The sequence below is a fragment of the Nelusetta ayraudi genome, unplaced genomic scaffold (genome assembly GCF_046127955.1).
Source record: "Nelusetta ayraudi isolate G7.1 ecotype Tasmania unplaced genomic scaffold, CSIRO-AGI_Nayr_v1 ptg000039l, whole genome shotgun sequence".
NCBI classification, from domain to species: domain Eukaryota; kingdom Metazoa; phylum Chordata; class Actinopteri; order Tetraodontiformes; family Monacanthidae; genus Nelusetta; species Nelusetta ayraudi.
Genome location: NW_027466089.1, coordinates 877,360 through 893,630, shown reverse-complemented (window position 1 = coordinate 893,630; position 16,271 = coordinate 877,360). Strand labels below are relative to the sequence as shown.

Here is a 16,271-nt window from a genome sequence, read left to right as displayed (position 1 = left end):
TTGTGAGCCGTGAACGCCAAACACGCTTCGCCCAAACCACTCCTCTCACAAGCAGCACAAGATTTAACTCGGGAATTCACAGAAAAGAAAAACACAAATTGCTTTTCTTTTGTGCAACTAGTTGCATCGAGGCAACACTCAGGAGAGAAAGGCACTGACCAAGTTTTTATGTTGTTTTTTTTTCTTTAATTTTCAGAAAAAAAAGTTGCTCAGTCTCACGAACCCATTCCAAAATATACCAGGCATTAATAAATCCACTGTCATGTGACTGCAGTGCTTGTGCCATCCACATGAAAATCCAACGTCTCACTTCTTGGATGTGATGTTGCCATAATTGTCAATGTGATTGAAAAAAAAAAAAAAAAAAAAAATGTCCCTCTAAGGTCAAGGAATGATCTCACTTCAATGTCCGCCAGAATGACTTGGACTCCAAAAACCCTCGAGGAGCGACAACTCTCGAGTCACGTTTTTCTCAAAGCTGATCAAGCAGCTGTTCTCCCGTCGAGCCTTAGGTGGCGCTCGTGTGCAGGTCGTCATGTTTGCAGACACGGTTGTGCAAAAGTCTCGTCGACTCGACGTCGGACAGCAACACATTATCTTATCATGTGCTGTAGCTTGAGTGCTACATTACCGGGACTGTATTTTCCCTCTGTAAATGATCATTCAAGTAAAGTCGAATCTCTTCTATTTAAAAAAATAAAATAAAATAAAATAAAATAAAAAAATAAAAAAATAAAAAATCAGTATCAAACAAAGCGAGGCATAATTAATTAAACGGTTCGTTTGGTTCAACGATTATTTGTTTTCCACTCACGTCAACTCATCACCGAGTGTGAACACATGAATATGATTTAACCGCATCTATTTGCCCACCCTGTTGTGTGATTCCTGTGAGGTGTTCGGTGTTAAATATGCTGTTTACTGACATTGCTGTGACTAATTAACGTTATTTTAGAGCGTCGGTGTTTGCAGAGAGATCTATTAGAGTCGAGGCTCTGTCTTCGCGGGCTTTGAAGCGGGGTATGTTCTAGTGTTCAAACTGAATGTAGCATTTTATTCCAGCTGTTTGCAGTCTTGGTTGGGAGAAGAAGCACAATGCGGCTACATATTCTAAGGAATGCATACTATCAGGCACTGCCTAAACCTCTTCACTTCCTGGAAACAGTGTTTCTTAGTGCATGGTCAGTAAGATGACAAATTCTTACTTTTCTAATATTTTTTTTTTGTTGTTGTTATAATTATATTCCCTTAACTTCTGATTGTAAGTAAAACTAAGATATGAACTAAATTTTATTTCGCACCGTTATATTTTTTAACTCTGAGTCGACCAAATCAAATAGTCACTTCAGCCAAAGCAATACAGATTCAAGTCGAATGAAGTCATTTAAGGGTAAATGAACTACAAGAAATCTTTTTTTTGTAAAAGCACCATATATAAGTGGCATCAGGTTGTTGGGTTTTGTTTAGTCCCCCCCCCCCCAGTATACTGGGTTGATGTAATGTTTAGACTAACTGGATGAAAATAAAGTCTTAAACTCTTCACCTGTGTGTGTGTTCCTGCGTGGCGTCAGACAAGCCGACGGCTCCTCGGCACCATCTGCTGGTTTCAACGCGCATAGCTCCGTGACATAATAACAAAGTCATTTTTTATTTCCAAGGCACATATCGTCCTGAAGAACTGTGACATTGCACACATGAACTCGCACACACTGGAAGCACAAAGCACAAAAACAGGTCAGCTGTGACGACAACAAGACCAGCAAGGCAGTGCGGATGTAAAATCTCAAGGCTTGGCTGCGCTGCAGAGATTTCTGTTTCGATTTCGCAAAGCAGGAAGTTGCATAAAAATATACTTTAAATAATTTTACATGGAAAAAAAAATAATAAAGCATCAAGCGTTAAACAGTAACTTCATTTTCAAAGAAAAGTAATTGGCATACATTTAATTTTGCTAGTAACATCGTAGTGTCCTGTCAAAGCAGAACTGCGATTCTAAACACCTCTATAGATTTGTTCCGTCAGGCATTTCCTTCTCACCCGGGCTTTGAACGATAAAGATCAGCGCTGAATGTGCAGATTAACTAACAGAGTCGCACCTCTTGAGAGACACGGAGACAACAACAGCATCAACGTCTCTTTGACAATCAGAGGACAACAACGGCACCCTCACAAAAGTCTCTACATCCATGTAACAGCATATTTACGTCCAACAGCGATGGGTGTTCACATTCACAGACAGACGGACACCTTTTTGCCGTCGACAGGCTGCCGGCGTGTCGGCCGCGTGGTGCGTTGAGAAGAAGATAACGTGCGCCACGCCGCGATCTTTGGAATGTGTCGGCCTCTGTAGAGGTGGCACTTGCATTGGCACTTACGTAATACCGGCAGTTCCGTCTCCCTCCTTCAGTATTGTGCAGAAAAATCTGATCAGCAGAATGATCCCCCCCCCCCTCCCCTCCCTTCCCCCCGGGAGTTTTTGATCCTTAGTCAGCAATTAGAGATTCAGGAGAGGGAAAAAACAAAACACCTTTTGGATTCGACAACTTAAATTTTCCACATAAAAAAAGATAAATAAGGATATCATAAATACTCTACACGACAGTGTGATCATTTTTCCACGTCGGGAACATTTACTAAAACAGAAGCGTCGCCGGCTCCGCTGGAAATGTCTTTGGACAGATGTTTGAGACGCGCACGCCGCCACCTGCTTCGGGCGCGGAGCGTCTCTGCGGGTGGCCACTCTGCGGCCGACGAGACGGTGGGGGGGCTCCGGTGCGCTCTCAAGTTTACCAGACGAGCCGGGGTCGGCCCAAGGGAGAAAACAAAGAGGATGTGTGAGGGTTGTTGAAATTCAGCAGCGCTGCCCCGAAGGCACTGACAGCAGACGGACGGGCCACGACTGCCGAGGATTCACCCGCGCTGAGCCTCGGCGTTCGCCCAGCCGGCTCTAAAATGTAGCCGCCATCCCAGGCGGTGCAGGGGGGAAAAAAAAAACCAAACCCGCTGCCCGGCTCACGTGCACGCTCAGCTCATCTCCTCCTCGCACAGCGACTCCCCCACCAGGAGCGAGTGCTTGTCGGGCTCGGCGAGCACCAGGCTGTTGAGCGAGTGCTTGTCCGAGCGCAGCGAGTTGATGGAGGCGCGGCTGTAGTTGACGATGCGGTCCAGCAGGCTGAGCTTGGGCGAGGGCCGCCGCACGTCGCCCATGCCGATGTGGACGCTGACGTCCGACAGGCTGCCCTGCCGCCGGCCGTGACCCAGCCGACCCTCCAGCGTCTCGGCACTGGGCTTCGTGTAACTGTGGGAAGGAGAGGAGAGGAGAGGACAGGAGTGGAGAGGACAGGAGGGGACAGGAGTGGAGAGGGGGGAGAGGACAGGAGGGGACAGGAGAGGAGAGGAGAGGAGAGGAGAGGAGTGGAGAGGACAGGAGGGGACAGGAGAGGGGAGGAGAGGACAGGAGAGGAGAGGAGAGGACAGGACAGGAGTGGAGAGGAGAGGACAGGAGGGGACAGGAGTGGAGAGGAGAGGACAGGAGGGGAGAGGAGAGGACAGGAGGGGACAGGAGTGGAGAGGAGAGGACAGGAGAGGAGAGGAGAGGAGAGGAGAGGAGAGGAGAGGAGAGGAGTGGAGAGGAGAGGAGAGGAGTGGAGAGGAGTGGAGAGGAGAGGAGTGGAGAGGAGTGGAGAGGAGAGGACAGGAGGGGACAGGAGGGGACAGGAGTGGAGAGGAGAGGAGAGGAGTGGACAGGAGAGGAGAGGACAGGAGAGGACAGGACAGGAGAGGAGAGGAGAGGAGAGGAGTGGACAGGAGAGGAGAGGAGAGGACAGGAGAGGACAGGACAGGAGAGGAGAGGAGAGGAGAGGAGAGGAGAGGAGAGGAGAGGACAGGAGAGGACAGGACAGGAGAGGAGAGGAGAGGAGAGGAGAGGACAGGCGCGCGTTTAAAACTGAAAGTCTTTCAACAACAGACAATGTTTTCTGCACAATGTCTCGTCACCATTTGAGCAGGAGGGAGGACAAAACAACAGAGACGGATGACATCGCCATGGCAGCGGAGCCCATCCACGGCTGCAGCACCAGGCCGATAGGGAGGAACATACCTGCAGGACAGACAGACTCAAATTGACACTGCAGCTCAGCTCACAGCCGCCACTTATCCGTCGTCGAATGTTTTGGGCGGCCACCCACCAGCAGCAACCGGAATGCCGACCAGGTTGTAGATGAGAGCGAAGACAAAGTTGATCCTGATCCTTTTCACCGTCTTCTTGGAGAGGTCGATGCTGGCGACCACATCCAAGAGGTCGTTCTGCAGGCGTGGCAGAGAAGGAGCAACGAGGGACAGCGGATGAATAGCGCTCAACAGGAAAAACAACAGTGGTCAGGATCTTTTTTCAAATGATTCTGACATAAGGCGCTTCTGTTCCTACCCTGATTAACACCACGTCCGCCGCCTCTATTGCCACGTCCGTCCCGGTTCCTATGGCGATGCCCACGTCGGCCATGGCCAGGGCGGGGGAGTCGTTGACGCCGTCGCCGACCATGGCCACCCTCTTCCCGGCCTGCTGCAGCTGCTCCACCTTGGCCACCTTGTGGGAGGGCAGCACCTCGGCGAACACCTTCCTGATTCCCACCTGCGGTGGAGCGACCACTAATCAGCTGCTTGGGAGCACACAAGCTGTGCTCTGCTCAGCGGTCGGCGTGTGGCCACAGAGGTGACGGCACAACACTCTGCTCTATTTTTACATGACATTTTCAGAGAAAATCTACAAAAGAAATCTTTGAAAACGCTTGGAATTCATCTGAGTTGAAATATGAAATTAATCAAATCAAACAACACTGTTCTATTTTACTTAAATACGTTATAGAAAATCTACAGTGTTAAAAAAAAACAACCAGACGTGCTAAAAGACACTAAGAATTCATCTTAGTGATATCAAATTGAATCAACTCAAACGACACATTTTTTTACACTATCTATTAAGAAAAGATCTGACTAAGAATTTATTTGAAAAAAAAAAAAAAACTAACTAAAAGGCACTTATAACATATATTAGTCACATAACAAATTAAAAAAACATTTTACTGAAAATCTACTGTTTTAATTATTATTATTATTATTTATTATTATTATTATTATTTTTTGCTAAAAGTCACTTATATTTCACATCAGTCACATCAAAGTGTCCGTCCTTGCCTGAGCAGCGATGGCCCGAGCGGTCTTGCTGTTGTCTCCGGTCATCAGCACCACCTCCAGGCCCATGCTGTTCAGCGTATGCACCGCCAGCTCCGCCTCGGGTTTCACCGTGTCGGCGATGGCTATCATCGCACACAGGAGATCTGGGCACACATTTACAACGCATTCAATCCAGCCCCCGCTCCACCTTTGCCTGACCCTCCCCCCAAAAAAGAGCACTTAAGTAAACCGAAGGATGAAAAGGACTCACTGTCTACAGACACCAGGACGGCGGTGCGTCCTCTGCGCTCGTGGTCCGTCATGGCCTCCTCGATATCGCCTCTGATTTGCACACAGTTCCTCTTCATCCACTCTCTGTTCCCAACCAGGACTGCGTAGGTTGCTGTGGGCACATGGCCTTCACACACATACAAACAAACACACAAATGCATCAACTTACACAGAACTTGCTAGATTTCTGTTCAATAGATCACAGCACCAAAACGCCATTAGCTGCGTTTCCATTACCCCTAGAATTGCGCAAAACGTAATTATCGCAAAAATAAAATAAAAATTGCTTATGGAAACGGCTAAACTTCAAAAAACCTCTCAAATAAGGCTAAAAGGTTGAGGCGTATGGGGTCACATGACCAGTTCACTTCAAGTGAAAATGGTGCGTTGTGTTTTCGACGGTGGAGGAAACTGAAAAATATAACAACCGTTCTTGACGCAACGTAAACAAACACAAACGTAATTCTCGTAAAATCTCGGCTTCACACCATTCAACGGAAACACCTGCAAAGTGCAATTGTGCTTTGTCGAGATTTTAGAAATATCGCTTTTATTTTGCGAAAAACTGCAATGGAAAACGCAGCTGTTGAGAAAGCGTGGGTGGTGCAACCTACTCAGCGGTTGCGGGTCCATGATGAGCGGATGCGAGCTGGCGGACGTCCGAGTGTCGCTGATCTGGACGAGGACGCTGTTGCGCTGATTGTTATCCTCGCTGTCACTGTCCGCCTGCTTCAGCAGCGTTTCCGTGTTGCTGACCTGACAGCGGATGCCGCAGCCGGGCACCGCCTGGAAGTCGGTGCACGCTCCCAGAGACTCCGTGCCGAGCTCCTGCGCGAGGGGGAGGGGGATTTTCAAACGCATGTTCACCACGTGGAAATCAAAAGACAGACGGGTGATATTTACCTTTGGGAAATAATAATAATTAAAAAAGACAACACGGACCTGTCTGCAGTATTTGGTGATGGCTGCACCAAGCGGATGCTCGCTGTTGTTCTCGGCAGTTCCGACGATGGCCAGCAGCCGGGAGCGGGGCATCTTGTTTCCCTCCACGACCATTTTGACCTGGATCACTTTGGGGGCGCCGTACGTGATGGTCCCCGTCTTGTCGAACACGACCGACTGAACCTGCACCCCCATAAAATGAAGAAAAAGAAAAAAAAAAAAAAGGTTTGTGACTTTCAGTCAAAAGCATGGCAAACAAACACTAAACCCCTCACATTAAAACAATTGCACCGTGTTTCAATTGGCGTCTGATATCATACAAAGGAAACGCACCTTGTGGGCCATTTCGAGTGGCTCTCCTCCCTTTATCAGAATGCCATTCTGGGCTCCCACCCCAGTGCCCACCATGACAGCTGTCGGGGTTGCCAAGCCGAGGGAGCAGGGGCAGGCGATGCATAACACTGTGATGGAGGCCTGGAAGGCAAAGCGAATGACTGCCTCAGCCTCGGAGATGCTCTTGTCGTAACCCTGCAAAAGGCAAATTTGGCATTATTTGTTTGGGGTTCTTTTGCGCTCTGTTGTTCATTTTTTTTTGAAACTATGAGTGAAATATTAAGACCAAAGAAGAAAATACCCACGGGAAAATACTTTTGCACGAGTGAGAAGTCCAAAAACCCAATGATGATCCAGGCAATTAGTGTCAGGACGGACACGGCGACAATGAAAGGCACAAAGTAGCCACTGATCTTATCTGCGTACTGCTGGATGGGAGCCTGAAAAAACAAAACAGAAACATCAGAAAAACGATAAAAACCACCGAGCCGGAGTCATCTCAACAGGTGGACACGGCGCCAAATCCTTCACCTTTGAAGTCTGGGCCTCCTCCACAAGCTTGACGATCTGGGACAGCGTGGTGTCCATGCCGACGTGCGTGGCGCTGACCAGCAGTGAGCCGTTCTGGTTAATGGAGCCTGCAATCACGGTGCTCCCCGGCTTCTTGGTCACCGGCATGGCCTCACCTGCACTCACAAAGCAACAGCGGGTCAGCGGCAGAAAACAGAAGAAGTAGGTCAGCCACTGACACTGCGGGTTAGACAGCCAATTAGGGTGAGGATCTCAGAGAAGGACTCAAGGAAGGAGTGCGTTACTATGGCAGAAGTCATCATTAGTAAGAAAAATTGAGTTGGTGTTTGGAAAAAGAAACCACTTGAGACATCTACCACAGCATATTTCAAGAGTCTTGACATGCACATCAGACACTCGAAACACCTCTTGACCGACCTGTGATGAGCGACTCATCAGCCATGGAGTGACCTTCGATGACCCGGCCGTCCACTGGAAACTTCCCTCCAGGAACAACTTTCACCACGTCGCCCCTCTGCACCAGTTCAACGTCCACCTGCTCCTCGCTGGGCGGACCGGTAACATGTAAATGTTGTTAGCGTTGCAAACACACTTCCACACCATGTCATTGCAACACAACGAACACAACAACTACAGATTTAGATATTTTAGAATAAGTAAATGCTACTAAGCCTTTGTTTTTTTGGGTTTTTTTAGCAGAGATTTAGGTTACTGTCAACAAACACACACTAAATTTGATTTAATCTAAGGCTGCGTTCAGACTGCCAGCCAAAATCTGATTTTTAGCCAATCCAGATTGAAACCGGATGGCTTCTTTGTTGTCTGAACAGCCACGAATCACATGAATTCCGTTTCAAATGGCATTTGGACAGATGCGGCTCAGTCTGAACAGCTCCAAACACACTGATGGGTTTTTCAATGTCTGTGACGTCGCTCTCCACGACACAAGACCCAACGCGCCAGACCAGAGAGCGCCAGACCAGAGAGCGCCAGACCAGAGAGCGCCATTCCAGGTGCGGAGCTGGATGCCTCCATTTCGAAGACGTTGCTACAGCAATCTGACAGATCATTCAACAATGTGGCCCAGTCTGAGCAGAGCCAGATCCCATTTGGACACTTGCTAAAAGCAGTGTGGACAGTCAGCCCTAAAAATCTGATTTGAGAAGGAATCTGACTTGAATCAGATTCGCCTGCAGTCTGAACGCAGCCTAAATGCGCCATGATATGAAAGGTTCTTTGTCACCCGAGAATCGACTGGTCGCTGCCGAGAGTCACCACTGTGGCCTCGGTGGCTTGAAGAGACATCAACTTGGACAAGGCCTCGGATGTTTTGCTCTGTTTAAAAAAAAACAATACAGCACACACACAAAACATTATTTCACATGCCCACACAAGGTTTAATGTCGTTGATACCAACAGAGAAAGAGTCCAAACCTTTGCAATCTGCTCCAGCCACCGTCCCAGAGAAATGAAGACAAAGAGCATCGGCGGTGTGTCGAAGAACGTTATGGGGTTGACTATGGCCTTCTCCACTATGGCGACTAACAGCACAATCAGTGAGTAGGTGAAGGCAATGGAAGTGGCCAGAACTATCAGGACGTCCATGTTAGCAGATCGGTGTTTGACAGCTTTGTAGGCCTGAATGTAAAAGTAGCGACCGCCAATGAACTGGAGAGAGTGGGGGGGAGAAAACAAGCCTGTATTAGCCAATCGGGAAAAATGTTTAGAATTTTAAGCATGTGGTCGAACGTGTCTGTGAAGATTTGTCGGAAACCCTCCATGAATTACCTGCACAGGCACGCAGAAGAGGAAGGAGAGGAGGTTCATGATGGAGAGGCCGGGCATTAGCTGTCTCTCCAGGAACATGGTGGAGTGGTAGTGGTTGCGGTCCTCCATGGTGACATTGTGTTGGTGTGAAGCATTCATTTGGTGGTCCATGATGATCATGTACATCATCATGCCCATCACGGGCACGCAGAAGACGAAGCTGACCAGGAAGGACTTCCTCCACCTGGGAGAGGGTTGGAGACGGACGCGGGCTGGGAACGATTCCGCTTTGACACGCGACACGTTCGGCTTGCGGTTGCTGCCACTTACTGCCGTATTTCTTTGCTGTGGTCGAGGTGACTGGCCGTGCGGTCTCTCTTCACCAGCGATGCTTCGAATCCCAGGTTCTACAAAGACCAGTCAGACCGTGAATGAGATTCGAAATGGCCGTGATTCACGAGGAGGTCTTTTTAAGGGCTTTAGGGAACATTCGGAACGGAAGAACGGCACAAAAATAACTGAGCAGATTGGCGACCAGCACGTAGGAGCGGTAATAATACCTCAATTAGCTTGAAGATGTCTCGCGGCCCTATAATTTCCGAGTCGTACTTAACGTGCGCTTTGTTGGTTGCCAGGGCGACAGAGGCATATATAATCCCCTTTTCTTTCATCAGGCTGGATTCAATTTTGTGAACACAAGAGGCGCACGTCATCCCCCTGACCTGAAAGGAGATGAAGAGGAGCAGAGTGGAGCGATGGAAAGACAGGTTTCATACAAAATTGCCGCAAAACAGGTCACATGTTGTTGCACAATCGTTTTTAAATAGCAGGTCAATTTCACAGATTTTCAAGCGGGCAGACGCGCTGAAAATGCCTCGTCCTCTTGATGAAACCACCAGCATGGTAAAGACTCACCACCAGCTCCAAGTTGCCGTCCGAGCCTTCGTAGTTTTCCATGACGGAAGCGGTGAAGCCGAGCTCCCTGATGCACTCGGCGATCTTCAAGGGGTCGACGAGGTCAGGGTTGTAACGCACCTCGGCTTTACTGGCCATGAGCGCCACCAGGACCGAGTAGATACCTGAGGAACAGCAGCAACTTTCACATCAGCTCCTTTTTAAGAAAAATGATACATTGTTAAAAGATAAAAGCTGAACGTCTGCGCTTTGCCCCTTTCTCCCCTTTCTCCCCTTTCTCCCCTGACACACACACACACACACACACACACACACACACACACACACACACAACACACACACACAACACACACACAACACACACACACACACACACACACAACACACACAACACACACACACACACACACACACACACACCAGTTTCATTGTTGAGGTTCCGCTCGATGTTGGCCACGCAGGAAGCGCAGGTCATCCCGCCGATCTGGATGTAGCACTTGGAGTGCCGGTCTGACGTGTGTCCCTGCAGGGTCTCTCTGTGGACGCCGCTGTCTGATTGGTTGTCCTTCAACAGCGCCAGACTCGAGGAGTTTGAAAGGCTGACATTTGGTTCAGGCAGCAAAGAATTGGTCTCTGAGGAAACAAACGGCCCCTTTTTAGACTTGAATACGGTCAGCGAGGACAAACCCAAATGCAGAAAATGAAAAGAAGCAAAATAGTCAAACATTAATGTGCTGGAACTATACTTTGTTTTGTTTGAATGGTCGAGAGTGGCACTTCATTTTGGTTGTGATGGACTGGAGATTGTGTGTGCGGTTCATGCACTTGTTGATGGCAATATTTGGAAACGACATGCGTGCAAGTAGATGCTGACACGCTTGTTTGTTGTCCAGTGATGTTGGGGTGATGACGGGCCGCATATTGTCATGTTTAGTGAAGTTTTGGTTACCTTTAAGAATTGTTAATCATAGGTTGCAAAGTAGCTTTTACATTTGAATATACATGTATGACATCTGAATTGCATGGAAATACTGTGAAGAGTGATGACGATTATATTTTGTTGGTATGTTTGCTGTAGTTTATAAAAAAAGTGAGAGCGGATTCAACCACACGGTTAAGTATGGATGAAAAGGAGTAAAACAAACAACAAAAAAAACCTTCAACTTCCAAGCTTCAGTTTCATTGGATGTTCTCACATGTTGACTATCTGCCTAGTTTGACAGAATAATTAACCGCTGCAAGAATCTTGTCACCTGGTAGGTAGGCATCAAAGCCCATGTCGTCGATGGCCTCCCTCAGCTCCTCTGGTGTTGTCAGGAGAGGATCGTACTCAAAGACGCCTTGGTGTTCGGCCAGAGAGACCCTGGCTGAGTTGACTCCCTTCCTCTGGGAGATCATGCCCTCAATGGACTGGACGCAGGAGTTGCACGTCATGCCTTCGATGTGGATGCTGACGGCGGACGCCAGCGGCTGAGTGAAGCAAGGCTGCGAGGCGGTCGCCTTGGCCTGATGAGCTCCTACGGGCCGCGGCAGCAATAAGGCAGGCTTGGGTGATGTGGACGCGGATCTGCGAGGGCCGGTGGAGTCGCAGGGTTGAGCTTTGAAGTTTCCAGGAGGCAGCGCCTCGATCGCCTCCTGCAACTGAGTCACTGTCACTTTGTTTGGGTCGTAGCAGATGGAGGCCGTCTCCTCCTCCAGGGAGACCTCCACCGAGGAGACGCCGTGCAGCTTGGAGATGTTGTCCTGGATGTTGACCACGCACGAGCGGCAGTGCATACCTTTCACCCGGAGGGCGACGGGCTTTGTGTCGATGAAGATTTCCGACTCCTCCGACGAGTCGGACGGCGACGAAACGGCTGGTTTCTGAGAACCGATAAAGCGTTCGATTTCGCTGGGCGACAGCATCACGGGCCGAGGTTTGGACTTCACAGACGCCTTGAAGCCGGCCACGGAAATCTGTTCTATGATGGTCTCCAAGGTGATGAGGTAAGGCAGATACACAACGGTGGCTTCCCGTGTGTCCAACACGACTGTGGAGACATAAACACGAGAGCACTTTAAAAACAAACACGGACAAACTCCACAGGAACAGGACGTGACTGCGCAGCAAAAAAAAGAAAAAAGATGAAAGCTCCGTGTGATCAACTTGCCAAAGAAAAGCCAACAAGCACACAAAAGGCTGCAGCAGTCGGCCAACAGCCTCCTAGCGAAAATCAAGTTTGGCGAGGGCCTGACAATCACTATTATTGTTGGCCGTGGTCGCACACTACAGACTGCGTGCCTTAGAAATTTGAAATATTTTACAAACACTATATTTAGAACGTTCAGCTTGCGGCAGCTGCGTCCTCAGCAACATAATCCTATCAGTCTAAATGTCATTGCTCGTAACAATGCCAGGAAGGGACTAATCTGACAGACATGTTGGCGGTGGGGAGCACACAGAGGCTGCCACACACGGTGACATGACACTTTTCACGCTCGCACTGAGTGCAGCACGACAATAAATGTACGACTGCGCCTCAGACACCAGGTTAATGCGTGACTACCGAGTCGGTGAAGCGTTGGAGAGCGTCACCTTTGATCTTCTCGACCCCGTTCAGCTTTCCGATCTTCCCTTCGATAGTGGTGACGCAGGAGTGGCAGGTCATCCCCTCCACGCTCAGCTTCAGCAGCGACACGCCGTCCTTGGCTTTGCGAGACGGCGACGCGCTGAGGTCTTTGGGCGTGGGGCTCCTGGGCGGCGGCACCGCGCAGTCCGCCATCGTCTCGGCCAGCTGGTGCGAGGAAGTCCGGGAGGGGGCGAAGGCGACGGTCAGGTCGGTCAGCGCCGACTCCTCCCTGACGCCCAGCGGCGTCTCAGCTGCAGGTTTCAGGGCGGCGGTGGGGATCGCCTGGGTTTCTGCGGGGACGGGCGTGGCCGGGCTCAGCTCAGACAGACTTGAGTCAAAGCCCATGTCCTCGATTGCTGCTGACAGAGACTCTGGACTCTGGTGGCTGGGGTCAAACATGACATGGGCCTTCTTTTGCTCCAAAGACACCTAGACGATTAAAAGAGCAGATACGATAAAGTAACTACGGCAGGTTCATGAAATGTTGAACAAATCTAAACAAACTTGAGATCAGTTTTCCGCAAATGAAAATAAACATGCTGTGGACAACCCTTTTCCTTCTGACTGTCTACTAGATACCCATAAGACGTGGCGAAAATCCAATAAAACTGGATATTCATCTTTAAACCTCAGACAACACTTCAGCGGAGAGCAATTAAAAACCCATTTTCCTGCATACGCAGGATGACGAGGGAGTCACGGGTGAGTACGAGACACCCGTGTTGTAACTGATGATGTATTATGTTCTATTTGCAATTTATGACTGTCATATTTTTCAAAAAATATCTTGTTCTTTCTGTGTCCGAGAGCAGGCAGGATGCATAACTCATGCTTGACAGAGTTGAGTTTATTTTAGCTCAACAATGACACCTAATCAGAACTTTATTTTTTTTATGGCAAAGTTCACAGTATGCTCTATCAGCATATTGACCCTTAGCGCTTCCTCTTTAGCAACAAGGAAACATGTGACCAAGCCAAGGGATCACTTGACTGAGCTATAAGTTCAAAGCGATGGTGGGGGTTTGGTAGTAAACGAGTCGGCCTGGGATTAACTTAGTGCTTTTCTCTACAGCCTGCGGACAAGAGAGAATGAGACAACGTTGAAGCCCCCCCACCTCCCTCCTAAACAAAACGTCAATAAATTTCTTTATCCTGTCAGGACTGATTCACTTGAAATGATGCAGGGCCTTAATTTTGTGAGACTCAAATGACATTTCCCATGTTTCCCGGGGGGCAATCGACCTGCTGTCACGGCTCTACAAAGGGCAGACCTCTGTCTGGAACATACTATTGCATTAATTTCCCATTTAACTTTAGCCCGAGGGCTACACACAACAGCGAACAACAGAGACAACTTAACAGTTGCCATCAAGCCTTCTTCTTTTGCAACAGAGGTTACAGATTGAGAATGGCCAGCTCAGTCTGAACCATGACAGCATCTGTGAACTGAGTTCTAATCCGTTTTTTTTTTTTTTTTTTTTAAGCTAAATGCAATAAATATTATTGAATTGTTTAAACCCTTGTGGAAAAACAAAAATATTTTCACAATAAATGAAAAACACACACGTATATCCTTGCAGTCATTGCGTACCTTTATGTCTACAACTCCGGGCAGAGAGCCGATACGCTGCTCTATGGACTGGACACAGGAGCCACAGGTCATTCCCTCCACTCCGAGGGAGACTGAACACAGGCTGCCTTTCTGTGCCATGACTGCTCCGTCTAGAAAAACCAAACGAAACAAAACAGGAATGACAGGACGCATTTGCTATTGGCACACTGCACGGCTTTCCTTTTAAAACAGAATGGCTATTACGGGAAAGTGCGAGGAAATTAGGACCTTGTTACATACCGAAAAGAAAACTCGGTTTATCACAAAACATTTACTTCTAAACAGCCTGGCGTTAGACATATTTGATTAAGCAGACTGCGTAAATATTTTTGTTAAGCATCAATCTGTCTAGGCGACAATAAACTGCGTTTCCAGACAGTGTTCTCCAAATAACAAGTCAGTTTCGCAAGCCTGTTACATAGAGTAAAGAGCTAGACGGCACAGTTAAAACTGTTGCAGAACAACGTCATCAACTTACTCAAACTTTTCAGGGGAAAAAACAAACAAACAGCAAACTTCGGTTTCTACTGACGCAGTAAGACCGAACAAACTCTAACATTGAAAGGAAAAGCTTTGATCTTACCTTGTCCAAAGGGAACTGGAGTAGTTGTGTAGCTACAGGCTAGTGACGGTGGCTGTCATTGGGGGCTAGCAAGCTAATTAGCTAGCTAGCTGGCATCTTATTCTCCACCTTCACGTCAGGGCTTCGCCACAAACATATCGTGGCATCTTGCTGACTGAAAAAAACCTGACCAAATGCACTAAAAGTAACAGTTTCCAACCCCCGAGTTTCCCCCACGGGGCGACTCTTTGAGCGCCGCTCAGGTTGGGATGTTGTGTGTGTGAGCGACTGTGCGCTTCTCCTGGCGTGATGTCAGCTACTGAACGATTTGCAACGTCGCGCCTACGTCATCACCGGGGTGGAGGGACGCTGCGCGCTGAGGACGTGCTGTTGAGAAATAATCTTTCCCCCCAAAAAGATAAGATAAGATAAAATAAGATAATCCTTTGTAAAACCCACAGTGGGGTAATTTCCAGCATTGCAGCAGCATGCAGCAGCAAAGTGGATAGCAACACACATTATGAACACTGTAAACTAGTAATATAGAAAGTATATGTGGACCGTTAAATAACAAAAGAAAATAGAAAATATAAGCAATTTAAAATTCAAATTTAAAAACTTTAGTATGTTGGAAGTTGTGGAGAAATGTCTAATTGATCAATAAAATGAATCAATTAAAGAACAAAACAAAAAAAAACTTTCTTGTATTTTCTAGCTGCGCATATTTTACGTTTAATCTGACTATTTCAATCAGAGTCCAAAAATAGCTCTGTTTATGACTAATTGGATAGTACATCTATCTAGCTAGCTAGCTAGCTAGCTAACCCAGGCATGGGCAAACTGGGGCCACATGCTGTCCGTTAAACCTTTTAATCCGGCCCGCCAAACTTGTAGAAATAATATTAATAGTTAGTAAGTGCGTAAGTGAGTAAGTCATACAATAGCTGTATTTCATGCATGTTTTCAGTGTTTTAAGAGTCATTTAAATAAAGAGCTAAATACTGTGGGGCTTCAAACGCACATAGTCTTATGTAACTTTGCTTTTGTTCATTTTTCAATGGATATTAAGCCATGTGTTTTCTAAATACCCCATGATATATATATATATATATATATATATATATATATATATATATATATATATATTTTTTTTTTTTTTTTTTTTTTTTTTTTTTTTTTTTCTTTCCTCCGACGAGGGTCATCAAAACACTCTATCCATCTGCACCTGCTCCGGCCCCCTCTGTCTCATTTTAGAACCCCTTGTGGCCCACCCCTGAGCTAAGCTTTACTTTATCACTGTCTTTTGTTGTCCACAAGAGGGCGCTTTGAATTCAGATCAAACTGTTTTATCGTCGTCCAATTTAGACAGATTACGTCAATAATCACACGTGAGAAGGAGATAAACACAGGGTAATTAGTTTATTCAGGTGATCTAAATGTAATAAACGACGACGGGCCACCCTGACAGACTGCACAGGTTTTGAGGATCTTCTAAAAGTTTCACTTGTCTGTCTAAAAAAAAAAAAAGAGAGAGATA

At 47.5% G+C, this 16,271-nt stretch overlaps 1 protein-coding gene across 1 annotated transcript; it reads right to left on the bottom strand.

The window, feature by feature from the left end:
- Positions 1-720: 720 nt before the first annotated feature.
- atp7a (ATPase copper transporting alpha) lies at positions 721-15,060 on the bottom strand. Its single transcript, XM_076032901.1, has 23 exons — positions 14,756-15,060; positions 14,152-14,282; positions 12,527-12,989; positions 11,205-11,981; positions 10,372-10,584; positions 9,952-10,115; positions 9,597-9,758; positions 9,367-9,443; positions 9,058-9,280; positions 8,704-8,937; positions 8,513-8,604; positions 7,687-7,814; positions 7,270-7,424; positions 7,044-7,178; positions 6,739-6,933; positions 6,406-6,588; positions 6,078-6,291; positions 5,444-5,590; positions 5,199-5,336; positions 4,427-4,635; positions 4,188-4,305; positions 3,997-4,099; positions 721-3,298 (listed from the first exon to the last, which is right to left on the bottom strand). The coding sequence occupies exons 2-23, from the start codon at positions 14,269-14,271 to the stop codon at positions 3,025-3,027; spliced, it is 4,524 nt and encodes a 1,507-aa protein (XP_075889016.1). The 5' UTR covers positions 14,272-14,282; positions 14,756-15,060; the 3' UTR covers positions 721-3,024.
- Between the last annotated feature and the right edge of the window lie 1,211 nt (positions 15,061-16,271).

Excerpts from the sequence above, each read along its gene's own strand:
- atp7a (XM_076032901.1), bottom strand. The coding sequence starts at position 14,271 with ATGGCACAGAAAGGCAGCCTGTGTTCAGTCTCCCTCGGAGTGGAGGGA. Across the intron at positions 9,281-9,366 it reads CACAGCAAAGAAATACGGCA|GTGGAGGAAGTCCTTCCTGG; the intron begins GTAAGTGGCAGC and ends ACCCTCTCCCAG. Across the intron at positions 4,100-4,187 it reads CGGCATTCCGGTTGCTGCTG|GTATGTTCCTCCCTATCGGC; the intron begins GTGGGTGGCCGC and ends TCTGTCCTGCAG.